Here is a 26,963-nt window from a genome sequence, read left to right on the forward strand (position 1 = left end):
AAATAAATTCAGAGTAAGAATGTGTGCGTGCGTCCTTCAGACGCATGCTTCAAGACATCAACGAGCGCATTGTCGCTGCCAGTGTGAATGCAGCATCAGGGATTTCCTGAGACAGAGCTGTGACATACAGATCCTCCAAACTGGCCATGCAGTTCACAACCAGTGATCCACTTGGCTGCGTACCACCTCTCCCAGTGCTTTATGGTCTCTGACTGGGCAACTCCTGTACCAGCTGGTGAAGCTGATAAAATCACACTTGTGTGCCCTTATCATCATACATCATCATCATCATCAAATCATCACAAATGTCATTCCGGCCAATCACTTTTGGCGTCTTCACTTTTCTGCCCTCTGCACTTTTATCTTCAATATGTAATTTGCTCAGCCAATCAAATCATCACTACCAATGTTAGGCGCCCCTCAAAAAACACTCAAATTGTCCCTCGATAGGAGGATCTGATGATTTGAGGCGTCTGAGTCCATATAGGCACTGTGTGAGAAGAGACAAACAGGATAGCTGTGAGAGAGACAGAAGGAGAGAGGGGGGGGGGGACTCAGGAGAAAAATGAGACACATGAAAGGGGACAGATGGGAAGACGTTGGGACGTTGGCAGCGTTCAATCCAAGGCCATTTGGGGCTCCAGAGGCCTTAGTCCAAGCCACTGTAGCATCTACAGCACACACACAAGCTCCAGCACGGGTCACAACATGAGTCACATCACCCTGCTGTGACGAAGACCACCGCCTGCCTGGCCCTGCACCAACACACAGGCTGACATGCCACCATCTCATACAGCCTGGAACACCACCATCCTGTGTGTGTGAGTGTGTGTGTGTGTGTGTGTGTGTGTGTGTGTGTGTGTGTGTGTGTGTGTGTGTGTGTGTGTGTGTGTGTGTGTGTGTGTGTGTGTGCGTGCGTGCGTGCGCGTGCGTGTGTGCGTGCGTGCATTATAGAAAATAGATGTTGTGAGGACCGTTTTCCTGGTCCTCACAAGAACGAAGAATGGTTGTTTTATGGTTGAAAATAGATGTTTAGAGATAGGTTTACAACTAGAAAAAGGTTCAGGTTGGGGTCAGGATTAGGTTCAGACATTCAGAGGTCAGGTGTAGGGTTAATTGGAATTAGAGTTACACATGACTTATGCTTAGTTGTGTGGCAGTATCATGCATTGAGAAATAGCACATATCTCTCCCCTTCTCTCTCTTCATCTTTCCTGTCCGTCTTCACTGTAACTATCAATAAAGGCACAAAAGCCAAAAACATCTTTAAAAAAAGTTAATGTTCTCACAATTATAGTTTGTTTGTGTTTGTGTTTGTGTGTGCGTGTGCGTGCGTGTGCGTGTGCGTGCGTGCGTGCGTGCGTGCGTGTCGGTGTCCGCAGTGACTACAGTCGTCTCGGCAGTTTCACATGCTTGGTTCCAGGCTGGTGAGTGCGAGTGCTCTCCGGGGGGCTTTCACAGCCATGCTGCCCTGCTGAGATCTCTGGCCCGTTCTAAATCACCCACAACAACAGCATCTCCTCTGATTGGCCACCCAACAAGGTTAGATAGAGAGAGACCACAGTATATCAGGAGCAATATCTGTATCCTACTGTATGTAATGTCTAGCTATCCCCCTCCCCACCAGTGTTAATTCATTGTTGACTGCTGACTAAGACTAAAAGACTAAGGTTTTTGATATTTAGTCGGCTCAGGTGGTTGCACACTGGTGTGTTCCCCCCCCCCCCCCCCCCCCGCTGCGTTCTGTGGATCCGAAAGTAGTAGGTTATCACTAGCTGTCAGTCTGTCACCAACACCCACTAGACCCCATACAGCTGCGATCTCATACTACTACTACTACTACTACTACTACTACTACTACTACTACTAATAATAATAATAATAATAATAAAACTTTATTTACCGGTATTTATTTTTATCCCAGAGTATGGTGGGTTAATAAAGATATGAATCAATGAAAAGGAAAAATAAAAGGCTGCATGCTTCCCTGTACCTGAACGATTGAGAGACAATTAAACCATTATTGATTCCTCTTGATTCTTCATTTGGTGTTAAATCCCATTCCTATAGACCCAGAACCAGGGCAGGAATTTCATGGAGGCCATGAAGGTCAAATTGGCCCCTCAGTTTGGGCTTATGCCCTTCCATACATTCTAAGCCCTGAGGCCACAATGGCATTGGTAGCCCACACTGTCACTACCACATGTTGTAATGTAATGACGTATGCATGACGTATCCTGTAACAGTAATTCTCAAACCTTTCCGTGCCAAATGTAGGCTATTTGGTTGCGGATCACCATCTCCAAAATAATTATGTTGTGCCAGCAGGGACCCCCAGAAGCAAAGATTTGTGTTAAAATATTCACTTTAGAAAATGTATATGTTCAAAGATTTGCACAATGTTCACAACCTTTCAAAAAGTCTACAAGCGCATAGTGTGGCACAAAGTGACGCACTATGAGCTATATAATATGTGTTATTTGTGAATAGCCATAGTATAAGACATGGTTAAAGTGGTTAAAATGATTGTGACGTGATATTAACAAATTTAGCTGGACCGCACTTTGAGAACCTACTGGCGGCCAAAGTTGACGCATTGCTCGAATCAATGATTGGGCCATTGAGGTATCTATGTATATGTCTATATGGGTACAAAGCATTAGTCTGTGGGGACCACTGTCCTACAAAGACAAACCCCACCGGAGGTGCTGTGTGCATTCAAGGTCAGTCCTGACAGCAATTTCATACCATAAAATAAACGATACCCGTAAATGATATACCGGTAGTGCAATAAACGTATAGTATAGTATCCAGGTCTGTATCAACAGCTCTCTGTGTGTGTTGATAGATTGGAGGACAGGGAGATATTGGAGGCATTTGTTTTCTCAGTTCCACTAATAATAATGTGGCACACATATGCCATAAATAATATTGTCTCTGTCAGGTGGAAACCTTATATGTCCAAAACTGTTACTTTTCAGAACTCAAATTCAAAAATAGCAAAAATAGCAGATCTACAAGCTCAAAACCCGTCCTTCCACTTAATTTGGAGATAAGGGTTTTCTGCTTGATAACAACAATATAATATAAATTATAATATATTATGTCAGGTGGAAACCTTGTATGTCCAGAACACTTTCTTGTCAGGAAATGGGGGAAAAAAGATAACCTATGTGCCAATGGATCCAATGATATCATAGAACAATAAAGCCATTGTTCTTGCACCAATAAAAAGAAAAGTGAGGAAAAGCAAAGCAAAGCAAAGCAAAGCAAAGAAAAAGTTTGAAATGTTGTTTGAAATGTGACCAAACCTGCTTACCGATGATGCCACTGGTAGGCAGGTTTCTGACACAGCTAGTCGACAGAAATGGCGCCATCTTTGAGCACTAGTGATGACCAATTACTGTAGGTTGAAAAGTGCTCCGGTTAATTGGGTAATGTGAATGCAAAATATGCACACAGAATGGAATACAACCACCCTGGACTACTAACCATTGTGTTTCTTGTGTGTATCTGTACCGAGTGAATCTCTGACATAGACCTACTGCACATAATATAAACAAATATACCTTTGAACACATTTGAAATCTGAGGCTTTTTGTATACTATTTTTAAATAGTTTTGGGGAAAATGTTGAGTTGTCCCTAAAGTGACTGCAAAATCTTGAGAGATTGCTGCTTTTTATTTCAAGAAGCTTTAAACCCATGCCACAGTATAACTATCACTCCCTCTGCTCTTGTCCAAAAATGAGTCAGTGTTCTGCATGCTGCTGGATTTATTGAAACCAACTCAAACCAATGTTGAACTGGTAAACAACATAAAAATACACAGATGCTTAGAATAACACATAAACATAACAGCACATAATCATGAAATAAAGAAAATACACTCCAAATAACATGCAAAATAACAACATTAACATACCTTACTGGCTGCTCTATAAGCAAAAAGGGAATGAGAGGATCGCTAGTGCCCATGCCATGAGCACAGCGATGCACAAACGTGAACTTCTGTCTGCATCACGCTGTCAAACCTTGTTTACCTGTCTCACTGACACCAGACTGCCCTATAAAGGGTTCTGCATTAGCCAACAATGGCACTTCCGGCCCGACTTAGACATGCAATGAAAGGCATTATGCGAGCAATAATTAACTTAAATACAAAATAAATTAGAATAATTGCAGCAGTTACAATAATGTTGCAAAGTATAACACAGTACCCTCCAAAATAAAATGTACTTACTTTCCCCATTTCCTTTGCCCTTAAATTGTTTTTATCATGTCGCACTTTTGCTGTGGCAATTGTAAGCATATGTTTCGATATGCCAATAAAGCTGAATTGAATTGAATTGAATTATCAATTCAATCTAAATTAAAGGGGTATTTCACTTTAAAACACTTCTGGGGTAATTGTAATAAACATGTGTGTTCATGGAGTTTGCATTTACAATGACTTCATAGTTCATAAAGGTGTCTCATAAAATGAATATCAAATGTGGAAATATCAAATCAAGCATCTTAAAAAACGGTGCATACAGAAAGAAGCCTGTAAGTAGACGTTAAATGACCCCTGAAGTGTTTTAAAGTAAAACAGCCCTAAGCAAAGTCTTTTAAAGTCACTCACCGATGCCCCCTGCAGGCACAAGCATCAATCACATTTCATTCTTGCTTACTCAGCATGGATGCTATTTGCTAACATAATAACACAGCTGGTTGACCTGATGATTATAGATATTTTTCTTCTACTGTCTCCAATACATCTCAGATGCAAATATTGTACTTTTTACTCAATACATCTCAGATGCAAATATTGTACTTTTTACTCCAACAATTGGGCTATTTGTCAGCTTTATGCAAAATAGACATTATTAACCATGTACTGTAAGACCATTATACTTCGGCTATTCGATCAGACATGTGACAGATTTGACTATAGCTACTTTTACGTTGGTACTGAGAATATATTTCTGTTGTCTCTGGCAGTGGAACAATGCGAAATACTAAACAACATATCGCTGTACAGCGTACACACACAACCCTCAGAGGTATTGTAACCATGGCGACCGCCATCGATTGGGGTACGGGATGAGAGGGGTGTCCGCGCGCGCGCGCGCACACACACACACACACACACACACACACACACACACACACACACACACACACACACACACACACACACACACACACACACACACACACACACACACACACACACACACACACACAGAGGAGAGGAGAGGAGAGGATTTCATGCTGAATTCTAAAGGGCCGGTAGGGACAGAGATGGAGAGAGATGTTGAAATCAGCTAATGCTAATTCCATTATGTTCAATGATAGCTTCCGTGTAATTGGCTTATACCGGGTTCGCCGTGGATTGGCGGGGCCTCCGGGAGTCTGTCATCTTCAAATGACAGCAATGTTATTGGGAGTTAATCAGGGAGAATCATGTAACATGCAACATGCTAGCTATGCATTACATCAGGGGGGGGGGGGGGGGGGGGGGGGCTCCAGGGCAGTGCTGTAGTCTAGGTTTTTTCAGACGGTATACCACACTGGAGCCTGCCTGGAAAATACATGGGGGGTCCTTAATGTGGGCGTTGCCACAAGGTGGGAGTGGTCAGGCTGTGATTCACAGGATGTGAGGGTGCTTCCACACAATCACGAAGATGCCAGTTGACGCGACCGGCAGGAGTCTCTTCCTGGTTTTTAGACAGCTGGTGGATGGAAATCAAGCTCCTACATGCGGCAACTTGCAGCGTCGGCAAAGCGTTTCCGGTTTTCTGGCCGACGCTGCAAGTTGCCGCGTAGGTGGAGCTTCATTTCCATCCACCATCTGTCTAAAAACCAGGAAGAGACTCCTGTCGCTCGTGGCAAGAAGCATCTTCGTGAATCCAGGGTGTGTGGATGCACCCTATACAGCTCAAAATAATGTAACCAAATGGACCCCTGTGTTTAAGTAACTACAATAAGGACGTGTGTTATTTGTAATGTTATAAATAATTTATTGTAAAGAGCTCTCTGGATACAGACTATAAATGTAAAAGTAATTTTCTGTCTTTCTATTTAAGTGCAATTGCTATTAGGCTAAAGATATCTAATCTTCAGTGCACAACATTGTGATTCTCATCATTTAATATTACATTTAGATATTGACAAGCGACCTCACCCTGGGTGACAGCAGACTGCTGGGCGAGCGCTAGTGCTTTTGCATGGGGGGTTAGATCAACATATGGAATGAATTCTGTACTAGCCATATATGGAGCATGTCTTGAGTGTACAGGGTTTGATGAGGTCAGATCAACATATGGAATGTCAGAACAGGAGGGATGGGTGGGAGAGGATCAACATATGGAATGTCAGAACAGGTCAGCTCCATATATGGAGATCTAAGGGTTTGAAGTTTGAGGTCAGATGTAGAGTTGCTGGCCGGCCCCATACATGCAGATCTAGGTGATGATCCAGTCTTCTCCATGGTTATCCAGGGTTAGAAGATGAGGTCAGTGTCGTGATCTTCATATGGAGATGGCTGGTGGCGTGACGTGTCACGAGGTGTGATGTCACAAGGCGTGACCATATATGGAGGCGTAATGTCACGAGGCGTAACCATATATGGAGGCGTGATGTCACGAGGCGTGATGTCATAGGCATGACCATATATGGAGGTGTGATGTCACGAAGAGTGACCATATATGGAGGTGTGACATGACACTTTAAATGCATCTCTGCCCGATAATGTTTGACTTACCATTAGAGATGCACCGATATGGTAATTCCTGGCCAATACAGAGGTTTCGAAGATGCACTGTGAATCCCTAAAAGGGATGCGGCAGCATAACAAAGTCTTTGCCAATCAGGATCTGATAATCTTTCTAATCAGGACCATCGTCCTCGTTAGCAGGAATATATGACCCAGTGTAATTAATATTGATGTGTTGTTTTGTCCACAATGCTGGTGGCAGGGAGAGGAGAGGAGAGGAGGAGAGGAGAGGAGAGGAGAGGAGAGGAGAGGAGAGGAGAGGTATAATACACAGAAAGTGTTTGAGTACATGACTAAAAACAAGAAAACTCCCTATAGGTGAAGCCCAACAATGTTCCAACATGTTCAAGGTTTCATGGTTGTTTTTTTATTGTAGCCTATACAGCAGTGGTTCTCAAACGTTTTAATTTCAAGGACCCCCTATAGCTTGATAATATGCATTAGGCATCGGAATCCCATTTGAAACAATTTTCTATCTCTGGGACCGCAATCTATATAGGCTACTATAAAATCCTAATTCTGAGAGTGTACAAATGTAACCAAATGAAACATTTGTATCGGAATTACAGTACCGGCGTAGGCTACCTCTTCAGGGACCCCTGGGGTCCCCAGACCCCCAGTTTGAGAACCACTGGGGCTGCAGGTACAAGAGTCTAAGGTATAAGAGTCTTATTTTTGTTCAGCTTCCTTCAGACAATGCAGTAGCATAGGTAAAAATAAATAGTAGTAAAAGAAAAAGAAAATAAACCGAAAAGGAGTAGTATAATAATTAAAATAGATCAGTTATAGGTATAATGTATAGCACACAGCATTAAATACACCATCCATCACCATCAACGTTTATGTTTGCTCATTTCTTTATTCCTGTAGGCCTGTATCTGTAAATGTATACATGTACAGATATAACTGTACAGATATTTGTGTCTTTGTTTCACACTTTCATCTTTGAACTGCAGAAAGAAAAAGACAGACAGACAGACAGACAGACAGAGCGAGAGAGGAGGGGGGGCGGGTGAGCAGGACATATGTGTCATATCTATCTTCATAGCGTACTGGGGCACTAATTCACCACGCCATCTGTACGCACGCACGCACGGACGCGCGCGCGCGCGCACACACACACACACACACACACACACACACACACACACACACACACACACACACACACACACACACACACACACACACACACACACACACACACACACACACACACACACACACACACACACACCACACAGCTGGAGGGCTGTGTGAGTGTGTGTGTGTGTGTGTGTGTGTGTGTGTGTGTGTGTGTGTGTGTGTGTGCCCTCGTTAATCACCTCATGTCTCTCATCAACCCCCTCTTACACTGCAGAAAAAGTCCAGCGTAACGAATCAATTGGACTCGTGAGCAACAAATAGGATAATAGTGTTTACTTGGGTTCACTGCGGCGTACAGCCACATGGCTTTGGCTGCTTTGCTTCCATGTCTTAAGCACTTGAAGCTGCACTGTTTTTGTCTTGAACCCATAGTCTTCCATAATAACCTGGAACTTTCTCCAACCTGTTAAGTTCTGTGATCGCTTCTTGTTTTGTTTTGTCTTGTTTTGTTTCCATCATAAGCAGAACTGGAGCGGAGAGGTCCATTATGAATAAACCTAATAAAAAGAAAGAAGTGAAAATAGTCGATCTAGCTCTGATATTTAGGCAAATAAAGCCAGACAAAAGTCAGATATGACAACTATAACCTACAAAGGAAGGACATGACACATCTTAGTAACTTCATACTTTGGATCGACGACAAGCTCACAATGCGTGCGTCACAGTCAGGGCCGGATTAACCCCCACGAGGGACACATCATTTGTTGTGTCCCCCGTGGGTGCGAACGTCCCTGAACACAATATACAACACAATCAAATAGACATATAGGTAACATTTAAGCAGCAACTGGCACAGCACAGCTTGGCCTGAGCCGGCCATAAGGACAAAATACAGTGAGACAATAAGTATAATATAATGTTATCCTGGACCAGGGATCGAACCCAGTACAATAAATTACCGTACATGAATGCAAACCAATTTGTGTGCATGCACGCGCGCGCACACACACACACACACACACACACACACACACACACACACACACACACACACACACACCCTGGTCACAGTCAACATCTTATGAGCTTGTAGATCTTCTATTTCCGCTATTTATTTTCTAATATCTTTCAACAAGGAAACAATTATGATGATGATAATACAAAAAATGATTGTGAGTAGTAGTCGATTATGTGATAATTGTGACGGCATACCCCTCGAGGACCTGGCTGGCAGTAAGGATCAGCGATGGAAAACCTTTTGCAGTTTTGGGGGCAACCAACCCTCTGGTGTTCAACTCCGTCGCTGCTGTTCAGTGTTAAAAGTAGCACATCTGGAGGAGATGTCTGTGTCTGTCGCTACTGCTATTAACACAGCTGCTGCTACTGATTGGACCCTGCCGTACAGTATATTATTTACCCAGGGTCGCACACACGCATGCACACGCACACACGCACGCACGCACGCACGCACGCACGCACGCACGCACGCACGCACGCACGCACACAATCTGTGAACCGACCAGTAACAGCTACCGTAACTTGTCTTAGGTCCAGTCCAGACGGAGATTTTAATTGTATTGCCATTTTGTCCACACGGAGCCGGCATTTTGGGTTACTGAATACGCTCATCTTTTAAACCGAGTCCCAGAGTGAAGAAATCTGAAGACGTAACCCTTGCATCTCCTCCCTGTGTACAAATATACGCATCTTTACTGTTTACTGAAACGATGATGACATACCCCTTCTGCCTCCTCCAATAACAATGATGTTGTATTCCAAATGTGGAATATGCAGCAGAAAAAGACTGATGAGAGACTGTTGACTATTTTGTTTTATATCCTTGCAATTATAAAGTTTGGCTGATTGGAGACTTATTATTCCAATGAAATGGATTCAGTTCTAATAGGAGCTGGCTAAACAGATTGTATTCTTTTGCGGGTGGGACGGGTGGAAAAGTAATATGTAATGTAATATAATGTAATATGTAATAATATTACTCTTGATTCCAATTAATAAGTAGTATAATATTATTACTTTAACTAAGGAGTAACATATTACTCTCCTAAGTCATATTGCACAACACTGACTGTCACTGCTGTGCATGCCGAACTGTACCCAGTAATCCCCTTACACACCTCGGCTCCTACACGCCCTCACAACTCCCTGGTGTTATACATTATTGGAATAGCCTGTACTCAGGCTATTTGCAGCTCCTCCCTCACCCCCTTCCATGTTCCATGCAAGGCCCTCTTCTTAAGGAGAGGAACGATTCATCCAATCTAACTATAAATGCGTCTCCGTCAAAGGCGTCAATCTAACTATAATTACGTCTCTGCGTGCGTGTGTGCGTGTGTGTGTGCGGTTGTAAATGCACGTAACTCGAGAACCGTTTGCCCCACGACTTCAAACATTTGACACACGTTTTCCACACCACCGCAGGGAGTGCAGTGCCCGGCCTCGAGTCGGTGGCATACACCGTTGTCCAGAAACACCACAAAAGACTCTGGTCAGGCTCTGCCATTGGGCCTAATGAGGCCAACTCCTCTCACCTGTGCAATTTACAGCTTCTGCCTCAGCCAATTGATTGCCATTGCAACCCCACACCTGCCAATTGATTACTTAACCAGTCCACTTTTCACAGTTTGCACTCTTCAGACACAGGCAGACAGACAGATACAGATCTCCATGTGGGACAGAAATACTGTTTAAAATGGGTGCTATGACAATGGGTATTGCATACTACAGAGATCTCCATATACAGTATGGGCACAAAAGGGACACAGACAGATAGTTAAAACGGGTGCTATGACAATGGGTATTATTAGGTTCCCAAGTTGCATCGTTCCCAAGTACTGTAGGCCGGTGACCGACGGGCACGTACAGGTCTAGTGCTTCTAATTAGAGAAGAACAGTATCCTTCTCCTGTTTTCCTGTCGTGTTACCGTGCCCTGTGAAATTGAATGGGGCCTTACTCTGCCTCGCAAATCTCCCAGCCTTAGTTGGTAAAGAATGTTGTTCTTTGTGTTACCACATGTCATCTGTGGACGGAGAGTCTGTTATCACTTCTGTATGGGCTTCAGTTGGTTGTACACTGCTTCGATAACGCTTTGTTTGCTTGCCAGCCCTCCTCCAGGAGGGAGGTTTGGGATGCTCTCAGACGTCAGTGTCTGCAACACATGGACCAAATCCGGAACCCCTTCATCCCCTTGCTTATTTAGGATCTCTGCTACTCTGCTTTCCAGGTATTTATCCAGCTCTGCCTCACGTTTCACGGCCCCGGGAGAAACCGTTGGTGCCCCTGTGAATCGGATCAGCGCCACACTCATATTGTCCCGACTTCCCTTGTACAAGCAGGTGTCAACAATTTCACTGCATACTCTTTCGAGGTCGCCCGTCACCTCCAGCCTGGCCCTGACAAACTGGTCCAACTCCTCGTTGGCCATGACATCCCAGATTCCGTCACAAGCTAGCACGATGAACTCATCCTCCACCACAGATCTCTCTAGTGCATTCACCTCGGGCTCTGGGGAGACCAGCTGCTCCGTGGCGTCCTTCCCAGGTGCACACTTGTAGTGGAAGTCTCCCAGGGCACGGGACACGGCTAGAGACGCGTTGACTCGCTGGAATGTGACCGAGCCACGTGCGTTTTGGATCCTCGTTTTCTCCAGCGGGTTGCTGGGCTTGTGATCTTGCGTGGAGAAGTGCACATTTCCACCTCGCGCGAGGACGCCCCGCGAGTCTCCGCAGTTGATGAAGTAGATGTGGCTGGGAGAAATCATAACCCCTACTGCGGTGGAGCCGCTGCGGTCCACAACGCTGTGCTTCTTCTCGGAAACGGTCCGCAGGTGTTCGTCGAAGTGCAGGAAGCCAGCGCGGATGCCGTTCTTCACACTATCCACGGAGTGTTCCTCCTCTCTCAGAGCGTTCTGGAAGTCTGGGTTGCTGGTGATGTGCTCCAGCAGGTGCTCACAGCAGTACTCGGCCACCATGGACCCGCCATGGCCATCGTAAACCGCAAAGAAGGACCAGCGGTTGAGGCCGCGAGGCAGGCCGATTACGGCCGTGTGCGTGTCCTCCATCTCTGACCTCCAGCCCTGCATGCTGCTCATACCGTATTGCAGGTTGTTACCGTCACCGTGCCCCTTGTGCTTTAACGTCTTTGGCTTGTCCAAAAACAAAGAACGGAATTTGTTCGATGTGGGCATCTTGTCCAGGGACCTCATCTGTGACAGTATAGTATATGTAAAAGACTAAAAGGAAATAGGGGGTCTTAAAGATAGTCTCGACAGGAGATAAATGCAGATGTGTGGAGTTTGTATATAGAATGTGGGATCTCTCTTTATATAGAGCACCAAAGTCTGACATCACTGCCAGTAGATGGCGCTATCCCCCTGGATGCCCGTGGCATGGCATTATTCTTTTTTCCTTCATAGGGGAATCTTAGGTTGTGTCATATAAGAACTGTGTTCCTGAAATAAACAAATCAGCCGGGCGATTTTATTCATATGGATATGAAGCATCAACTGATGACAAAAAATACTAATTTATCCATTATCCAAAGGGTAAGAAAAGGTTTTTCGCCCCTCCAAACACAGATTATTTAATGTAACTCAATATCATAAACGACAGTCACATATACCTGTCAACATTTCCGGGGGTGGTTTGTTTTCTCGTTTTTGGAACACAGTTCTTATATGTCACAATCTATAAGATTTCTCTGTGGGATTTTGAAAAGAAAATATAACCCAGGGGTATATAGTGGGAGTGACGTCAGGACTTCGGTAATCTATATGGTCCTGCAGCAATGCGTTTGTCATCCCAATGCTCTCCCGACCACACGACACACACACAATGTGCTCCTGTGCCTTTCCACTTTCCTTTCCTGTGCACTCTAAAAAGCAGAGCATGCAGCTTGCAGAAACCTGCTCACCTTGAATGATGTTGCAAGCCAACCACATGTCTGTCACTCACTTTCAGGCCCCATCCCAATGCAGGGGTTTGCAATGATTTTCAGGCCAGGGACCCGGGAGCTGTGAACGAGACAAAACAGGAACCAACATTATGTTGTATAAAATGATGATACATAATACTGGTTCTCAAACCTTTTCATGTCAGGGTCCCCTAAATTAATTGGTAGTTGGCCACATTTGGCCCCAGACCCCACTTTGCGAACCCCATGCATTAGACCACGGACCACCATAACTCTGAGTGTACAAATGAAACCAAAATTAATGGATTTATATAGTCTCAGAGTTACAGTAACATAAGGGTCCATTTTGTTCAACTATACATTTATCGGGGACCCCCTGGAACCCCCTCGAGGACCCCTGGGGTTCCCCGGACCCCACTTTGAGAACCACCGACATAATAAACATAACTAGAAATGCACTCTGTCGAGGTGCCAACTTGCGCCTTGCACAGAATGCACACATACAGTACTGTAAGTAGGCCATACATGGCCTAATTGTGCGCAAGCAGAGCGCACACGTACTGCTATTAACTAATGTCTATTACAACTGCATGTTCTAAAACCTTGAAACATACTTTTGTTACGTCACCATCAACAGCCAATAAGGGACCACCATTCTTACCCCGACATACATACATACTGTACTTACATACATACATACATACCCAGCCGATCACCAAACGTACCTTAGTTATGTCATCAAGAATGGTGGTCCCTGATTGGCCGATGGACAACACCGACATACCCAGCCGATTACAGTACTTGCACACTCTGCTTGCGCAAGTAATACATGGAGAATCTGAACAATAAAAGTTAAGAAAGTTAAGAAAGAAGGTGGAGACATCCCCAGTGGAGTCACTTTAATAGAGCAGGGCATGATGAGTGTTCCTTGAGGTTCCAGCGTAGAGATGTTATGGCCTTTAAGCAGAGCTGGTGACAGAGATGGAGCACTTTTACAGAGACAAGCTTTGTGAAAGCATTCCTTACAGTCCCAATACCCCAAAGGTTTGAATGAGGAATTGCTACCAAGGTGTTTCTTATAATCTGCTGACTGAGCATTTGAAAGAAGGGGTCATTGTCCTATTTAAGGTTGCATTATGCAAGTTATATTTGCCATTCTCACATGGATTATTGTTTCCTATTGTAACTATACTTTCTTCATACTTTTTCTATAGCCTACTAGATGTTCAGTCTGATACGCAGCACTACTGATCTGGCGAAGCTTGGCCAATCAAATCTGGATGTTACGGTTTGTGACATTTGTTGGCCAATCAAATACAGATGTTATATTTTTAATGCCCACCACCTGTCCACCTGTCTACCATCTATCTGCAAGCAATTTAAATATACAGATTGTATGGTATCTTGTAATACCGCCATTCTGTACTTCAAAGTGAAATTTGACTTATTGACATCATCACACAAATGACATCACAAAGTCATTACCAAAACCTGAATTGTCCTTTAAAGTGAATGAATCGTCCATTTAACAAAACACAATTTAGCCCTGCCTGTCATGTTTCTATGTTAATCTATGATAATTAGTTAACAACACTGTTTGTCAGACAAAGATCAGCGGAGGTATGGCACAACAAGTTCAACTGGCCCAGGAAAAGTTCTGCTGTTCTATCTGTCTGGACCTACTGAGGGATCCGGTGACTATTCCCTGTGGACACAACTACTGCAGTAGGTGTATTGATGGATACTGGGATCAGGATGATCAACGAGGCCGATACGGTTGTCCACAGTGCAGGGACACGTTTAACCCAAGACCTGCTCTAAAGAGAAACAACATGTTGGCTGAGGTGGTGGACAGCCTGAGGAAGAAAGGACCCCAAGCTGTTCCTCCCGATGCTGGACCTGGAGATGTGGCCTGCGATGTCTGCATCAGAAAAAAACGAAAACCTGTGAAGACTTGTCTTCACTGTCTGGTCTCTTACTGCGACACTCACCTCCAGCCTCACTATAAATGTCCTGCCTCTAAGCAGACACACAAGCGAGCACACACACAGCTCACACAGCGGACTGAAACGGCGGAGACAACACTCTTATGCCCGTTGACTCTGCCATTTCGGTCTGGTGCGTGTGAGGTTTCTCATGGGGAGAGCTCGGCCGTGCCGGCTGCTGAGGACATGACATCAAAGGACTATTACTTTGATTCCTACGCTCACTTTGGCATCCACGAGGAGATGCTGAAGGACGAGGTGCGCACCTTGACCTACCGCAACGCCATGTTTCACAACAAGCACCTGTTCAAGGACAAAGTGGTGCTGGACGTGGGCAGCGGCACAGGCATCCTCTGCATGTTTGCCGCCAAGGCCGGTGCCAAGAAGGTCATAGGAGTCGAGTGCAGCAGCATCTCCGACTACGCCGTGAGGATCGTCAAGGCCAACCAGCTGGACGATGTCGTGACGATCATCAAGGGCAAGGTGGAGGAGGTGGACCTGCCGGTGGAGAGTGTCGATGTCATCATTTCGGAGTGGATGGGCTACTGCCTCTTCTACGAGTCCATGCTCAACACCGTCATCTACGCCCGTGACAAGTGGCTGAAGCCGGGCGGCCTGATTTTCCCCGACAGGGCTACACTCTACATCACGGCCATCGAGGACAGACAGTACAAGGACTACAAATTCAACTGGTGGGAGAACGTGTACGGCTTCGACATGTCCTGCATCAAGGAGGTGGCCATCAAGGAGCCCCTGGTGGACATGGTGGACCCCAAACAGCTGGTCAGCAGCGCGTGTCTCATCAAGGAGGTGGACATTTATGCCGTGACAATCGACGACCTGTCCTTCACCGCGCCATTTTGCTTGCAGGTGAAGAGGAGCGACTACATTCACGCCCTAGTCGCGTACTTCAACATGGAGTTCACGCTCTGCCACAAGAGGACAGGCTTCTCCACCGGTCCCGAATCTCCCTACACCCACTGGAAGCAGACGGTCTTCTACCTGGATGACTACCTGCCGGTCAGGACTGGGGAGGAGATCTTTGGCACCTTCAATATGAAGCCAAACGTCAATAACAACAGGGACTTGGACTTCACCATAGACATCGACTTCAAGGGCCGGCTTTGTGAGGTGTCCAAGACCTCCGAATACAGGATGCGCTAGTAGAACAGTGTTTCACAACCCTCTGAATTTCAAGCAACCCCTGTTTGAATTGCATTAGGCCATGGATCCTGTATTCCTTTTAATCTCTTGTATCCCAATGCACACTGCACAATCCACAGTGTATAAACACAACCAGCCTCTGTTTCACAGAAACTTCACAATAAAGGTTGCAGAAAAGCTGGGTACATTTGGTATACTCTCACCTCCTCACCTTACCCCTTATGCTCAAACTTATTTTTTTTACTCTAAAAGATCTACTCTCAAGTCTCAACTCACAACTTGTCAAACAGCTATTTTAATTATTTTAGGATGTTTTTCAATCTCATGTGTTTTACAAAAAGCCAAAAAGGTTGAGGCATAAGGGTCCATTTGGAGCCCATGGTGCCGGTCCTTGAACCCGACATTGAACCCTGTTTCCCAGTGGTGGACAATGGTGTGATTCAGACTTTATTCTTTCAATTTTGGAACAATGGGTTGCATTATCAGTTGCTATCTTTCCAGGAATAGAACGTTTTCCGTTTCTATTAGCTTGGATTCTCCATCGATGGTGTCACTGGTAGGGTTTCTGAACTGTCCACAGCCCACCTCTGACACAGACCGAGTAGACAAAAATGGCACCAATTATATGATTGGTTGACAATGGGTGACACTCCTCTGACCCCCATTGGCCTGTACAACGATACTGTTGAGGGTGTCATGATTCACAAAACCCACAACTCAGTTTCACTTTTGGTTGTGACGTTGGCACACACAGTATGCATGCACTAATAGGCCGTGAGCCAGGACCCCAAATCTGGGGTCATCTGTACCGATGGGGTGAATAAGTCTCATAGTGATTTTTGGGAAGGTTTACATCCCTAGTGCTAGGAAAAATGTGATAGCATTGCATCTGTGGTAGCTTTCTGTGTGTTATCACTCCATTTATAACCACATGCCAAAACTCAATTTTCAAAATCCGAATGGAACATTCTACTTCAAACTGATGGTTCTCTCCTATTATTGATCATATATCTTTGAAGAATGGTTGGGATACAGCTCATACTATATATTTCTCTGAAAAGTTGTTAAAATTAGCACATCTAGAAATGTTATCTATTACAGGAGAGACAACATATAGGGACTATATATTACATGAGACGTACTTCTGTTTTCATGAAAGATGCAGCACAAAGGTTCCCGGATCTGTAAATAACTGTAAATATTTAAAACCATCTTAGAACATAAATTCTAATGAAATGTTTTATGAAATTCAATAAACTAAATATAGTGTAAGTGTACAGTGTAAGTAATGCATAAGATAACTTTCCGTTCACCATTACATCACCTTTTAGTCCATTTGACACTTCTATCTGTTCAATACCAAACCTAATAATGCTGTTTCATATTACGTTTTTGTTGTTGATTTGTATTTGGGGACAATTTTAGCTTGGTTGCCCAAACTTTGGTAATTGGCATAATCAAAAAAGGCCTTTATATCAGGTCAATCTCACATGTTAAAGGTCTGGTCAATGAAACAGAAACAACTATTTATATTTCTATAACAACTTATACTTATACATTTGTAATAATAGCATAAGAAAATATGATAATATTTATCTTTTGCAACTACATTCAATATCTGTAAGCTTCAACTCATAATCAGGAACATAAAATCAACCTACCACATCCCCCTAGCCCTCCTGATTGGCAGCAATATCTTACCCAAATCTTGATCTACCTCATTGTCAAAAGTATATCCTCTTTATTATCAACATCACTTCTCATTTGTAGCTTCAACATCTCATCAGGTGTCAGGTCACCCTTAGCAAAATGTGGATCTCCCATCCAAATTGTGTGACATCACCTGAACTTTCAAATTGAGCTTGGTGGTCTGCCACATTCCACTTGTATATGAGTACAACTGTCGTGGTACAACAGCAGCAACAGATTGTTACATTGTGACACCCAACTCACCCAGCACATCAGGGTAGTCTGGGAAGTTCCCTGCCAGCAAAGTATTTTGTGCTCTGATCTTGCCTTTGCACATGGATATGAGGTTGCACAGGACTGTCCCATTGAAGGTCGTTAATGTCATGGCAATTATGTTTATGCACTGTCAAATAGGTCTACATCTATTCTATGGTAACATATAGCTGTATAGTCATATTATCCTGCTCATTACTGTGCACAAATGTATACATCTTTGTGTTTGAGCACAAATGCATTTTGAGAACCCCCACATTTTCAGTAAAGCGTGCACGCTGTGCGGCCCCCCACACACCATCATTCTACAGTTCAATCTAGTTGAATACCCCTGCTGTAGGTTACAACAACAAACAGCTGCATATCAATGGTAAGGTGAATACTGTGCATGTCAACCAGTGACCATACTGTATCTGCTGCATGCTTGGACACACCTGCTTATGAGACAGACATTGACCTGACCTTTAGCACATAAGATTGACCTACTTATAAGAAATTGATTTTATGTGACAGTTATTCTGTTAATTTTGTAATTGTATTGTTTTTACATAATGCAGTACAATAGAACATCACTTTGGGTGTGGTATGGACACCATTTTGGATTTGGCAATACATAATTAACTAGTGATGGGAGATTAATCGGCAAACACATCGGTATCGGACGATTTGAGTTGTTTTTAGATTAATCGGCATCGGTTTGATTAATCAGACCGATTACGTTTTTCAATAAACCTTTCCCTACTCCTTTTTCGAACATAGTAACTGCGAGAGTGAGGTCTAGCCAACACCAACTCAGGATTCCTGGATCGCTGCCCTCCACAATGTCCTATCCAACATCAGGTTATTGAGCTCTGCAGTGTTGTTAGCAAAGCTGTCGCGCCGCAGCATGTCTACATAGGTGGTACGCTTCTTTCCCCCCCTTGGCTTTGCCCTGGGTTTGGCTCCCATAGTCAATTTACTTGCCTCAAGTTCTGGGTACCTGACGCAGTGCCCTGCCAGCCTCATCCTTCTCTCTCTGACTTTGTCCGTGACCCGTGGTAGGTCCCCATAGAAGAGGTCCACATTTCTGATGTGACACCTAGTGCCATTCGTAGCATTCTTGTGTAGACTCCATCCAGGGATTTTTCCTGTTGTACTGTGAGGGTCCATGTCTCGACAGTATCTATGAACAGCCGCCTCTTAAGGTCTTCTCCCATGTCTGATTTCCACACTCTCCTCATCCTGTGCAAGGCTTTCCAGGCAAGTGCTCTCCGAACCTTCAGATCCTTTTCAGTTGAGGCAGTCCAGGCCCCGAGGTACTTGAAGTCCTCGACTCGCTCGAGCACCGTCCCGTCTGCAGTGGCAATGGTTTTGTCCTCTGTGTTGACTGTCATTACCTTTGTTTTCTTGGTATTGAGCTTGAGGCCGAACTTGGACCTTGGCTCGAGTCTGGCTGTAGCTTGACTCTATCATCTGGACCAACTTTTCTGGAACTCCGTAGGCACGTAGAATACGCATGAGTTTCCCCCGGTGGATGGTGTCGAAAGCCTTTTGGAAGTCAATGAATGTGATCACCGCTGACAGGTTGCGCTCCCATACCCCTTCCAATATCCTCCTCAGTGCCAGTATCTGCCCGACTTTCGAACATAAACATAAGTTAAGGATTATGAAAGATCATTATTATTATTATTTTTGGACGTTTATTTCCTTTGTCTTTTCTCATTTATATTTTAACATGTTTGGAATAAATAAAAATGAAAAAAATGAAATGAAATTAATGAATCGGTCTGTCTTTACAGATAAACAAGCCCAAAGTAACAGTTTGAACAGATCTACAAGCTCACAATATTATAAAGGTTTAAGTTAGATGTGACTTGCCTAAGCCTGCAGTGCAGACACCCTGTTACATGGATTTTTCAGAATGGACAAAATGATCGACATTGGTAATATTGGTTATCGGCCATAACAGCAATTAATTATATCGGATATCGATATCGGCCAAAATGTCTCATCGGCACATCCCTATAATTAACTGATCACTTTCACTGATTCAGCCACATTCCTTTAGTCCTAAACCCCCAAATAATGATGAATTAGTATTAGTTATAGCCATGTTAAGCTCCTGGCAGCCATATTGGACGCCATCTTGAAAATGACGCCTTTCCAGAACATATATTTTCAGTATATTCTTAAGCATGCCTAGAGGTACCAGAACCAATTGCAAAAACCTTCATTTTTGGGGGGTGTATTACTATTTTATTTTCATATTGATCCATGCAATTTTCACCTAGTGTTATAAAATAAAATGCATGATAGCACTCATAAAGCTACCACGGGTGCAATGCTATCACATATTTTCTAACTCTAGACATGTATACCTTCACAAAAATCACTATGAGCCTTATTCAGCCAGATGGTACAGACCAACCCCCCTGGCTCACGGACTATAACACGCATACATTTAATCACAGATCACTGGTAGGCTACTCACGTGGGGACCCCTGGTGGCCAATGAGGGGGTTTCAGCTGGTCCCTAACTGATGAAACCAAATGGACCCACAGGTCTGGAACTAAGAGACAGAGTTTAATAAGTCCCAGATAACGGTATAAAATAAAAACAAAATAAACTAGAACTGCACTCTGTCGAGTGCCTACTTGCTTGTTGCACAGTGCGCAAGCAGAGCACGCAAGTACTGTCGACCGCTACAAACTGTCAAATCTCAGCTTCTCTTTGAAAGAACGATTGAAATATTGAATTATTAGGTTTAGTTATTTGCTACGTACCTACTTTTTGCACGTAAAAAAGTAGTATTATGAAGTAGTGTAGAACTTTCTATCTATAAAAAAAATACAGTTCTATCGATTTAGAATTGTCCTGGATCTCTTTTTAGTTTCTCAAAGAAAAATAAATCATAACAGATATACTTCTTTCTCGCTATACAGGTCATCATTTAAATCTCCTAGTATCATAATAGAAGAAGTCGAAGAGGGTAGATACTTTATCAAGTTTTCGAAGAAATGTCTTTAATTTCGAAAGGTCTGTTTTAGGTGATCTGTACATAAGAATGATATATAGATCTTTATCTTTTACATATATGCATACGTGTTCTACTCTTTCTAATATCTTGATTTCATTTTGAATTATTTTAATGGAATAATTATTATTAAAATTATTATTTTAATAATCTTTTATAACAAACATCACTCCCCCACCTGTATCATATTCTCTGTCATTCCTGAATGTATTGTAATTCATGTTCAAATCATAACAGATATCCGATGAAAAAAAAAAAGGTATATAAACTGAAATAAAATATGTTATCACGTATACAGTATAATTAATTAATAATTAAATTTACTTAATCTTGGACTGTAGTGATATTAATACTAAATCATGGTCAGAGTAATAGGTGTCTCTAATTTCAATTTCTGTAATAATATTTTCACATTTGTTAAAATATACATGATCTAAAATACTTCCGTAATCTGTAGTTGGATTTATGATCAATTGTTTAAAGCCTAATCTGGACATGAAGGTCTTTATACTTCCATCTTTCTCGCTATACAGGTCATCATTTAAATCTCCTAGTATCATAATAGAAGAAGTCGAAGAGGGTATAACTGGTATAGCTAGCTCTCAATGATAACTAGCCCATGCCAGAATGTAATTGGTTTTTGATGGTGACGTAATGACGATATGTTTTAGTGTCGGGAGGATTAGAGGTAATGTTCCTATGTATATGTAATTTGTAAGTTGATTAGCGGTATACTGTGGTTACTCTTGATAAGTATGCACCGTCCCAGCAAATGACGTCAGGGTATATCTGATATAGCTAGCTCAGTAGTCTGTAGTCATTACGTCATTTGCTAGGACGGTGCATACGCATCGTCGGGCGAAACTAGTACTTGCGCACTCTGCTTGCGCAAGTAATGACATTAAAATGTTTGAGAATCACTTGCAATAATTGTACCTGTTGACAGTGCAGTACCCATTACCATACCTGAAGGAAAGTCTATGACATCAAGTACTATGAAATCATATTGATGACATGAGGGATCTCCTCATATAGGGGACAGAGAAATCAGTGAACAGTTCGCGAGTCGCGTAGTCGCAGACCCACTCGGCTGAGCTGAAGGTGCAGAGGTAACGTCAGTGACGTATCACGGCCAGAAAGCACAGACGTGAACATACTCAGCATACGTCACAGTCTATGACTTGGCCAACTGAACTGGTGCACAAAATTGTACGCTTTGTGGGCATGGACTTCTTGTAATAATAGATAGAAGAAGAGGGATGATGATTGACAGATACAGATATCTCCATTAATGACGTCATCACGCAATGATATCACAATGTGATATCATCATCACAATCAAATTGCCCTTTAAAGTGAATCGTCAAATTAACAAAATGTCATTTAGCATGTCATGAACTTTGTATTTTGATGAAAGTTGTTCAGTAACACTTTGCCACACAGTCTGCTGCAAAATGGCGCAGCAAACAGTTCAACTGGACCAGGAACATTTCAACTGTTCTATCTGTCTGGATCTCCTGAAGGATCCAGTGACTGTTCCTTGTGGTCACAACTACTGCCGTGGGTGTATTGAGAAATACTGGGATGAGGAGGATCGAACAGAGATATTTAGCTGTCCACAATGCAGCCAGACATTTAGCCCAAGACCTGATCTGAAGAAAAATATTGTATTGGATGAGGTGGTGGAGAGCCTGAAGAAGACAGGGCTCCAAGTTGGAGATGTACCCTGTGATTTCTGCACTGGGAAAAAAGGTAAAGCTGTGAAGACTTGTCTTCAGTGTCTGGTCTCTTACTGTAACACTCACCTCCAGCCTCACTATCAATCAACCGCATTTAAGAACCACAAGCTGGTCACAGCATCCACAGAGCTTCAGGAGAATCTCTGCATACAGCAGAAAATACAGGAGAGAGAGCAAGACATGAAGGTGCTTCACCAGGAGGTGGAGTCCATCAATCAGTGTGCTGATAGAGCAGTGAATGACAGTGACACCATCTTTATTGAGCTCAACTCCTCCATGGAGAGAAGACGATCTGGGGTGAGGGATCTGATCAGAGACCAGCAGAAACGTGAAGTGAATCGAGCTGAAGAACAGAGGAAGCAAGTGGAGCAGGAGGTTAATAAACTGAAGAAGAGACTTACTGAGCTGGAGAAGCTCTCATACACAGAGGATCACGTCCATTTTCTACAGCGTTACAACTCCCTCTCAAGGATCAGTGATTCTACACACAACGTCCGTCCCCCGAAATACTTTGAAAATGTGACTGTTTCTGTGTCAAAGATGAGGGACAAACTAGAGGTCATTCTTAAAGAGGAAGGCACACACATCTCTGAGACAGTGAACAGAGTGGATGTTTTGCTATCATCAACACCAGAACCCAAGACCAGAGCTGAGTTCGTAACATATTCATGTCAAATCACACTGGATCCAAACACAGTACATCAACACCTGGCTCTGTCTAAAGAGAACAGAAATATATCATGGATGAACAAACAAGAATCATATCCTCATCACCCAGAGAGATTCATTACATTTCATCAGGTTCTGAGTAGAGAGGGTCTGACTGGACGCTGTTACTGGGAGGTAGAGTGGGGAGGTTATAGTGTTGATATAGCAGTCTCATATAGAGAAATCAGCAGGACAGGAAACAACAGTAGATTTGGACACAATGATACATCTTGGTCTTTACGGTGCTGTAAAGGATATTATGTTTTCAATCACAGAAACATTAATACTATAATCCCAGGTCGTGTGTCCTCCAGAATAGGTGTGTACCTGGATCAGAGTGCAGGTACTCTGTCCTTCTACAGCATCGTTGACCCCATGACTCTCCTTCACAGCGTCCAGACCACATTCCCCCAGACCGTCTATGCTGGATTTTGGTTAGGTTATGATAGCACTGTTGAGTTGCTTGTCATAAAGTAGATCCGACTTTGGGACTTTTGTCCGTCTCTACTCCACAATAATTTCTTTATGATTAGTGCTTTTCTTTTTTTCCCACAAGGAGAATTGTTACATTCTCAGCTTCTAAACTGCTATGTTGATTTAAATCATAATAGTACTAATAATGCTACAATGTCCGAGGAACTCTTAGGTTCCTTCCTGTACACAACAATAACAACAGAGACCTTGAACCTTCTAGTGTTCAAGTACACTTTCTCATTATTTGAATGCAAAATATAAAGCAGCTCACTTAATGATTCATGCTCATAGACTCTCCACCTCCTCACCCTTGTCCTTGTGGCAGTTAATTCTTCAGTATGTTAGATGAAGAATTCTGTGGATTGTATCTGCATCCTAACATATACCTTCATAATAACTCTGTGACAGTTCATGCCACCAAACTGAATGCAATATATTAAAACAAAGCTTTATCTTGATGAAAGTGTCTGAAATCCATGTTTGATCAAGAATGATGTCACCTTGATTACATCAGGGCATAGTTACAATGTTAGGCATTTAGCAGACGCTCTTAATCCAGAGCTATTTACAGTAAGCAAGGACAAAAACATAAAACATAAAAATAGTCATCGTGAATCATACGCAAGTTAATAACACAACAGTGGAATATTATCTACTGTATATAATGAAACTATGTGTATACACTATAGAGTGCTATATGTCTACATGAACAATGCTATCAAGCTACATATAAGTTGAACATATGCGCATGCCTGTAAGGTCGTCGAGGCTAGGGCAAGTGCTATACGGACGGAAAGTTAAGCAAGAGCAAAGCACAGACAAACAAAAACACAAAGATTTGTGGAATGTATAGAAACAACGTGTAGAACAAGCGCGCACGCTTGTGTACACACAAACACACAAACACACACACTCACACACACACACACACACACACACACACACACACACACACACACACACACACACACTTGAATCATCATAGTGCAATGCCCATTTGTGATGCATACCCCTTCGCAAGTTCGCAATACCCGTTGTACCTGTTGTCAGAGTGCTTACTGCGGTATACTTGGAGGCCATGATATGACGTTAGCACTATGACATCATATTGATGAGGATTAGATTCTAGATCATTTTTGAGAACCGCTGATCCAACTGACTTCCCACCAGGCATCACATTCCCTCTGGTTTACACACGGCTATAGTCTGAAGACTATCGGTCCAATTGTTCTGAAGATACGCATATTGTACGCACGCTCGCCCACTTACTCGCACGCATATGTACAGTAAAACTAAGCAGATGCAAATATTTGCATAATTTATGGAAGGATATGACTTAATGACATCATCAAGCAATGTCATCACAACCAAATTGTCCTTTAAATCGTCCAAAAAACTAAATTAGGTTTAATTTAGTACGCAATATGCCAGGCAAAGTCAGTTGTAAAATTGCACAGCAAGGGGTTCAACTGGACCAGGAACATTTCTGTTGTTCTATCTGTCTGGATCTACTCAAGGAGCCAGTGAGTGTTCCCTGTGGACACAACTACTGCAGTAAGTGTATTGAGGGATACTGGAATCAGGATGATCAAAGAGGGAGATTCAGCTGTCCACAGTGCAGACAAGTGTTCAACCCAAGACCTGTCCTGACCAAAAACAACATGTTGGTCGAGGTGGTGGAGAGCCTGAAGAAGACAGAGCTACAACTCGTTCCAACTGATCAGTGCTATGCTGGACCTGGAGATGTGGCCTGTGATTTCTGCACTGGGAGAAAACAGAAATCTGCGAAGACTTGTCTTCAGTGTCTGGTCTCTTACTGTGACACTCACATCCAGCCCCACTATCAATCTCCTGCCTTCAAGAATCACAAGCTGGTTAAAGCCTCCAACGAGCTTCAGGAGAACATTTCCATCCAGCAGAGAATCCATGAGAGAGAGAAAGACGTGAGGGTTCTTCACCAGGAGGTCGGGTCTATCAATAACTGTGCTGATAGAGCAGTGGAGGCCAGTGACACCATCTTTACAGAGCTTATCACTTCCATTGAGAGAAGACGATCTGAGTTGAGGGAGCTGATCAGAGACCAGCAGAAACGTAAAGTGAATCGTGCTGAAGAACTGAGGAAGTGTGTGGAGCAGGAGGTTACTGACCTGAGGAGGAGGCAGGAGAAGCTCTCAAACATAGAGGAACACATCCATTTTCTACACAGTTCCACCTCACTCTCAAGGATCACTGAATCTACGCATCCAGTCAGCAACAATGTCCGTCCTCTGAGATACTTTGAAGATGTGGCTGTGACTGTGTCAAAGATGAGGGACAAACTAGAGGTCATTCTTAAAGAGGAAGGTGAAAACATTTCAGAGAAAGTGAATAGAATGGATGTTTTACTATCAGCACTACCAGAACCCAAGACCAGAGCTGACTTCTTACAATATTCATCATGTCCAATCACACTGGATCCAAACACAGCACATGAATACCTGTCTCTGTCTAAGTGGAACAGAAAAGTAACGTGGATAGACAAACCACACTCGTATCCTCGTCACCTAGAGAGATTCACTGCATCTCATCAGGTTATGAGTAGAGAGAGTCTGACTGGACGCTGTTACTGGGAGGTGGAGTGGAGTGGACACCATGTTGACATAGCTGTCTCATATAAAGATATCAGCAGAACAGGGATGAGCAATGACATTAGATTTGGATACAACGATAAGTCTTGGTCTTTGCAGTGTTGTAATGGGTATTATGTTTTCAGACACGGCGGCATTGAAACTAAAATCCCAGGCCGTGTGTCCTCCAGAGTAGGAGTGTACCTGGATCACAGTGCAGGTACTCTGTCCTTCTACAGTGTCTCTGACACCATGACTCTCCTCCACAGAGTCCAGACCACCTTCACCCAGACCGTCTATGCTGCATTTTGGTTAGGTTATGATAGCACTGCTGAGTTGTGTGACTTTGGGTTTCTTCGTCTCATGACTCCACAATAATGTGACGATTAGTGTGTTTTTTTGTTAATTTTTTTTCTCAAGGACAACATTCTCAGCTTCCAAAAAGTACACTGTTCTGTTAATTGAACAACTAATACTGAGGAATATTCAGAGGAATTTCTACTACATGTACCAACAACACCATGTTCAAATGTAAG

At 43.2% G+C, this 26,963-nt stretch overlaps 3 protein-coding genes and 1 long non-coding RNA gene across 4 annotated transcripts in view; 2 read left to right on the top strand and 2 right to left on the bottom strand.

The window, feature by feature from the left end:
• Positions 1 to 8,018: 8,018 nt before the first annotated feature.
• Positions 8,019 to 26,963, bottom strand: part of LOC306912475 — a 79,928-nt gene continuing 60,983 nt past the window's right edge. The window contains exons 3-4 of the long non-coding RNA XR_013788387.1: positions 12,776 to 12,875; positions 8,019 to 8,402 (exon numbers count right to left, since the gene is read on the bottom strand). This is a non-coding gene — a long non-coding RNA (uncharacterized lncRNA). The remainder of the gene's footprint in view (positions 8,403 to 12,775; positions 12,876 to 26,963) is intronic.
• On the bottom strand, positions 10,905 to 11,954 carry LOC306912471 (protein phosphatase 1A-like; the record flags this gene model as incomplete). The annotated part of the gene is made up of 1 exon (XM_079488722.1): positions 10,905 to 11,954. The coding sequence occupies one exon, from the start codon at positions 11,952 to 11,954 to the stop codon at positions 10,905 to 10,907; it is 1,050 nt and encodes a 349-aa protein (XP_079344848.1).
• On the top strand, positions 14,398 to 26,805 carry LOC306943738 (E3 ubiquitin/ISG15 ligase TRIM25-like; the record flags this gene model as incomplete). Its single annotated transcript, XM_079530269.1, has 2 exons — positions 14,398 to 14,619; positions 25,495 to 26,805. 2 exons carry the CDS (start codon positions 14,398 to 14,400, stop codon positions 26,803 to 26,805), a joined length of 1,533 nt encoding a protein of 510 aa, XP_079386395.1.
• Positions 14,666 to 15,924, top strand: LOC306943739 (protein arginine N-methyltransferase 1-like; the record flags this gene model as incomplete). The annotated part of the gene is made up of 2 exons (XM_079530270.1): positions 14,666 to 14,689; positions 14,905 to 15,924. 2 exons carry the CDS (start codon positions 14,666 to 14,668, stop codon positions 15,922 to 15,924), a joined length of 1,044 nt encoding a protein of 347 aa, XP_079386396.1.

Source organism: Electrona antarctica, assembly GCF_951216825.1.
Source record: "Electrona antarctica genome assembly, chromosome: 19".
NCBI classification, from domain to species: domain Eukaryota; kingdom Metazoa; phylum Chordata; class Actinopteri; order Myctophiformes; family Myctophidae; genus Electrona; species Electrona antarctica.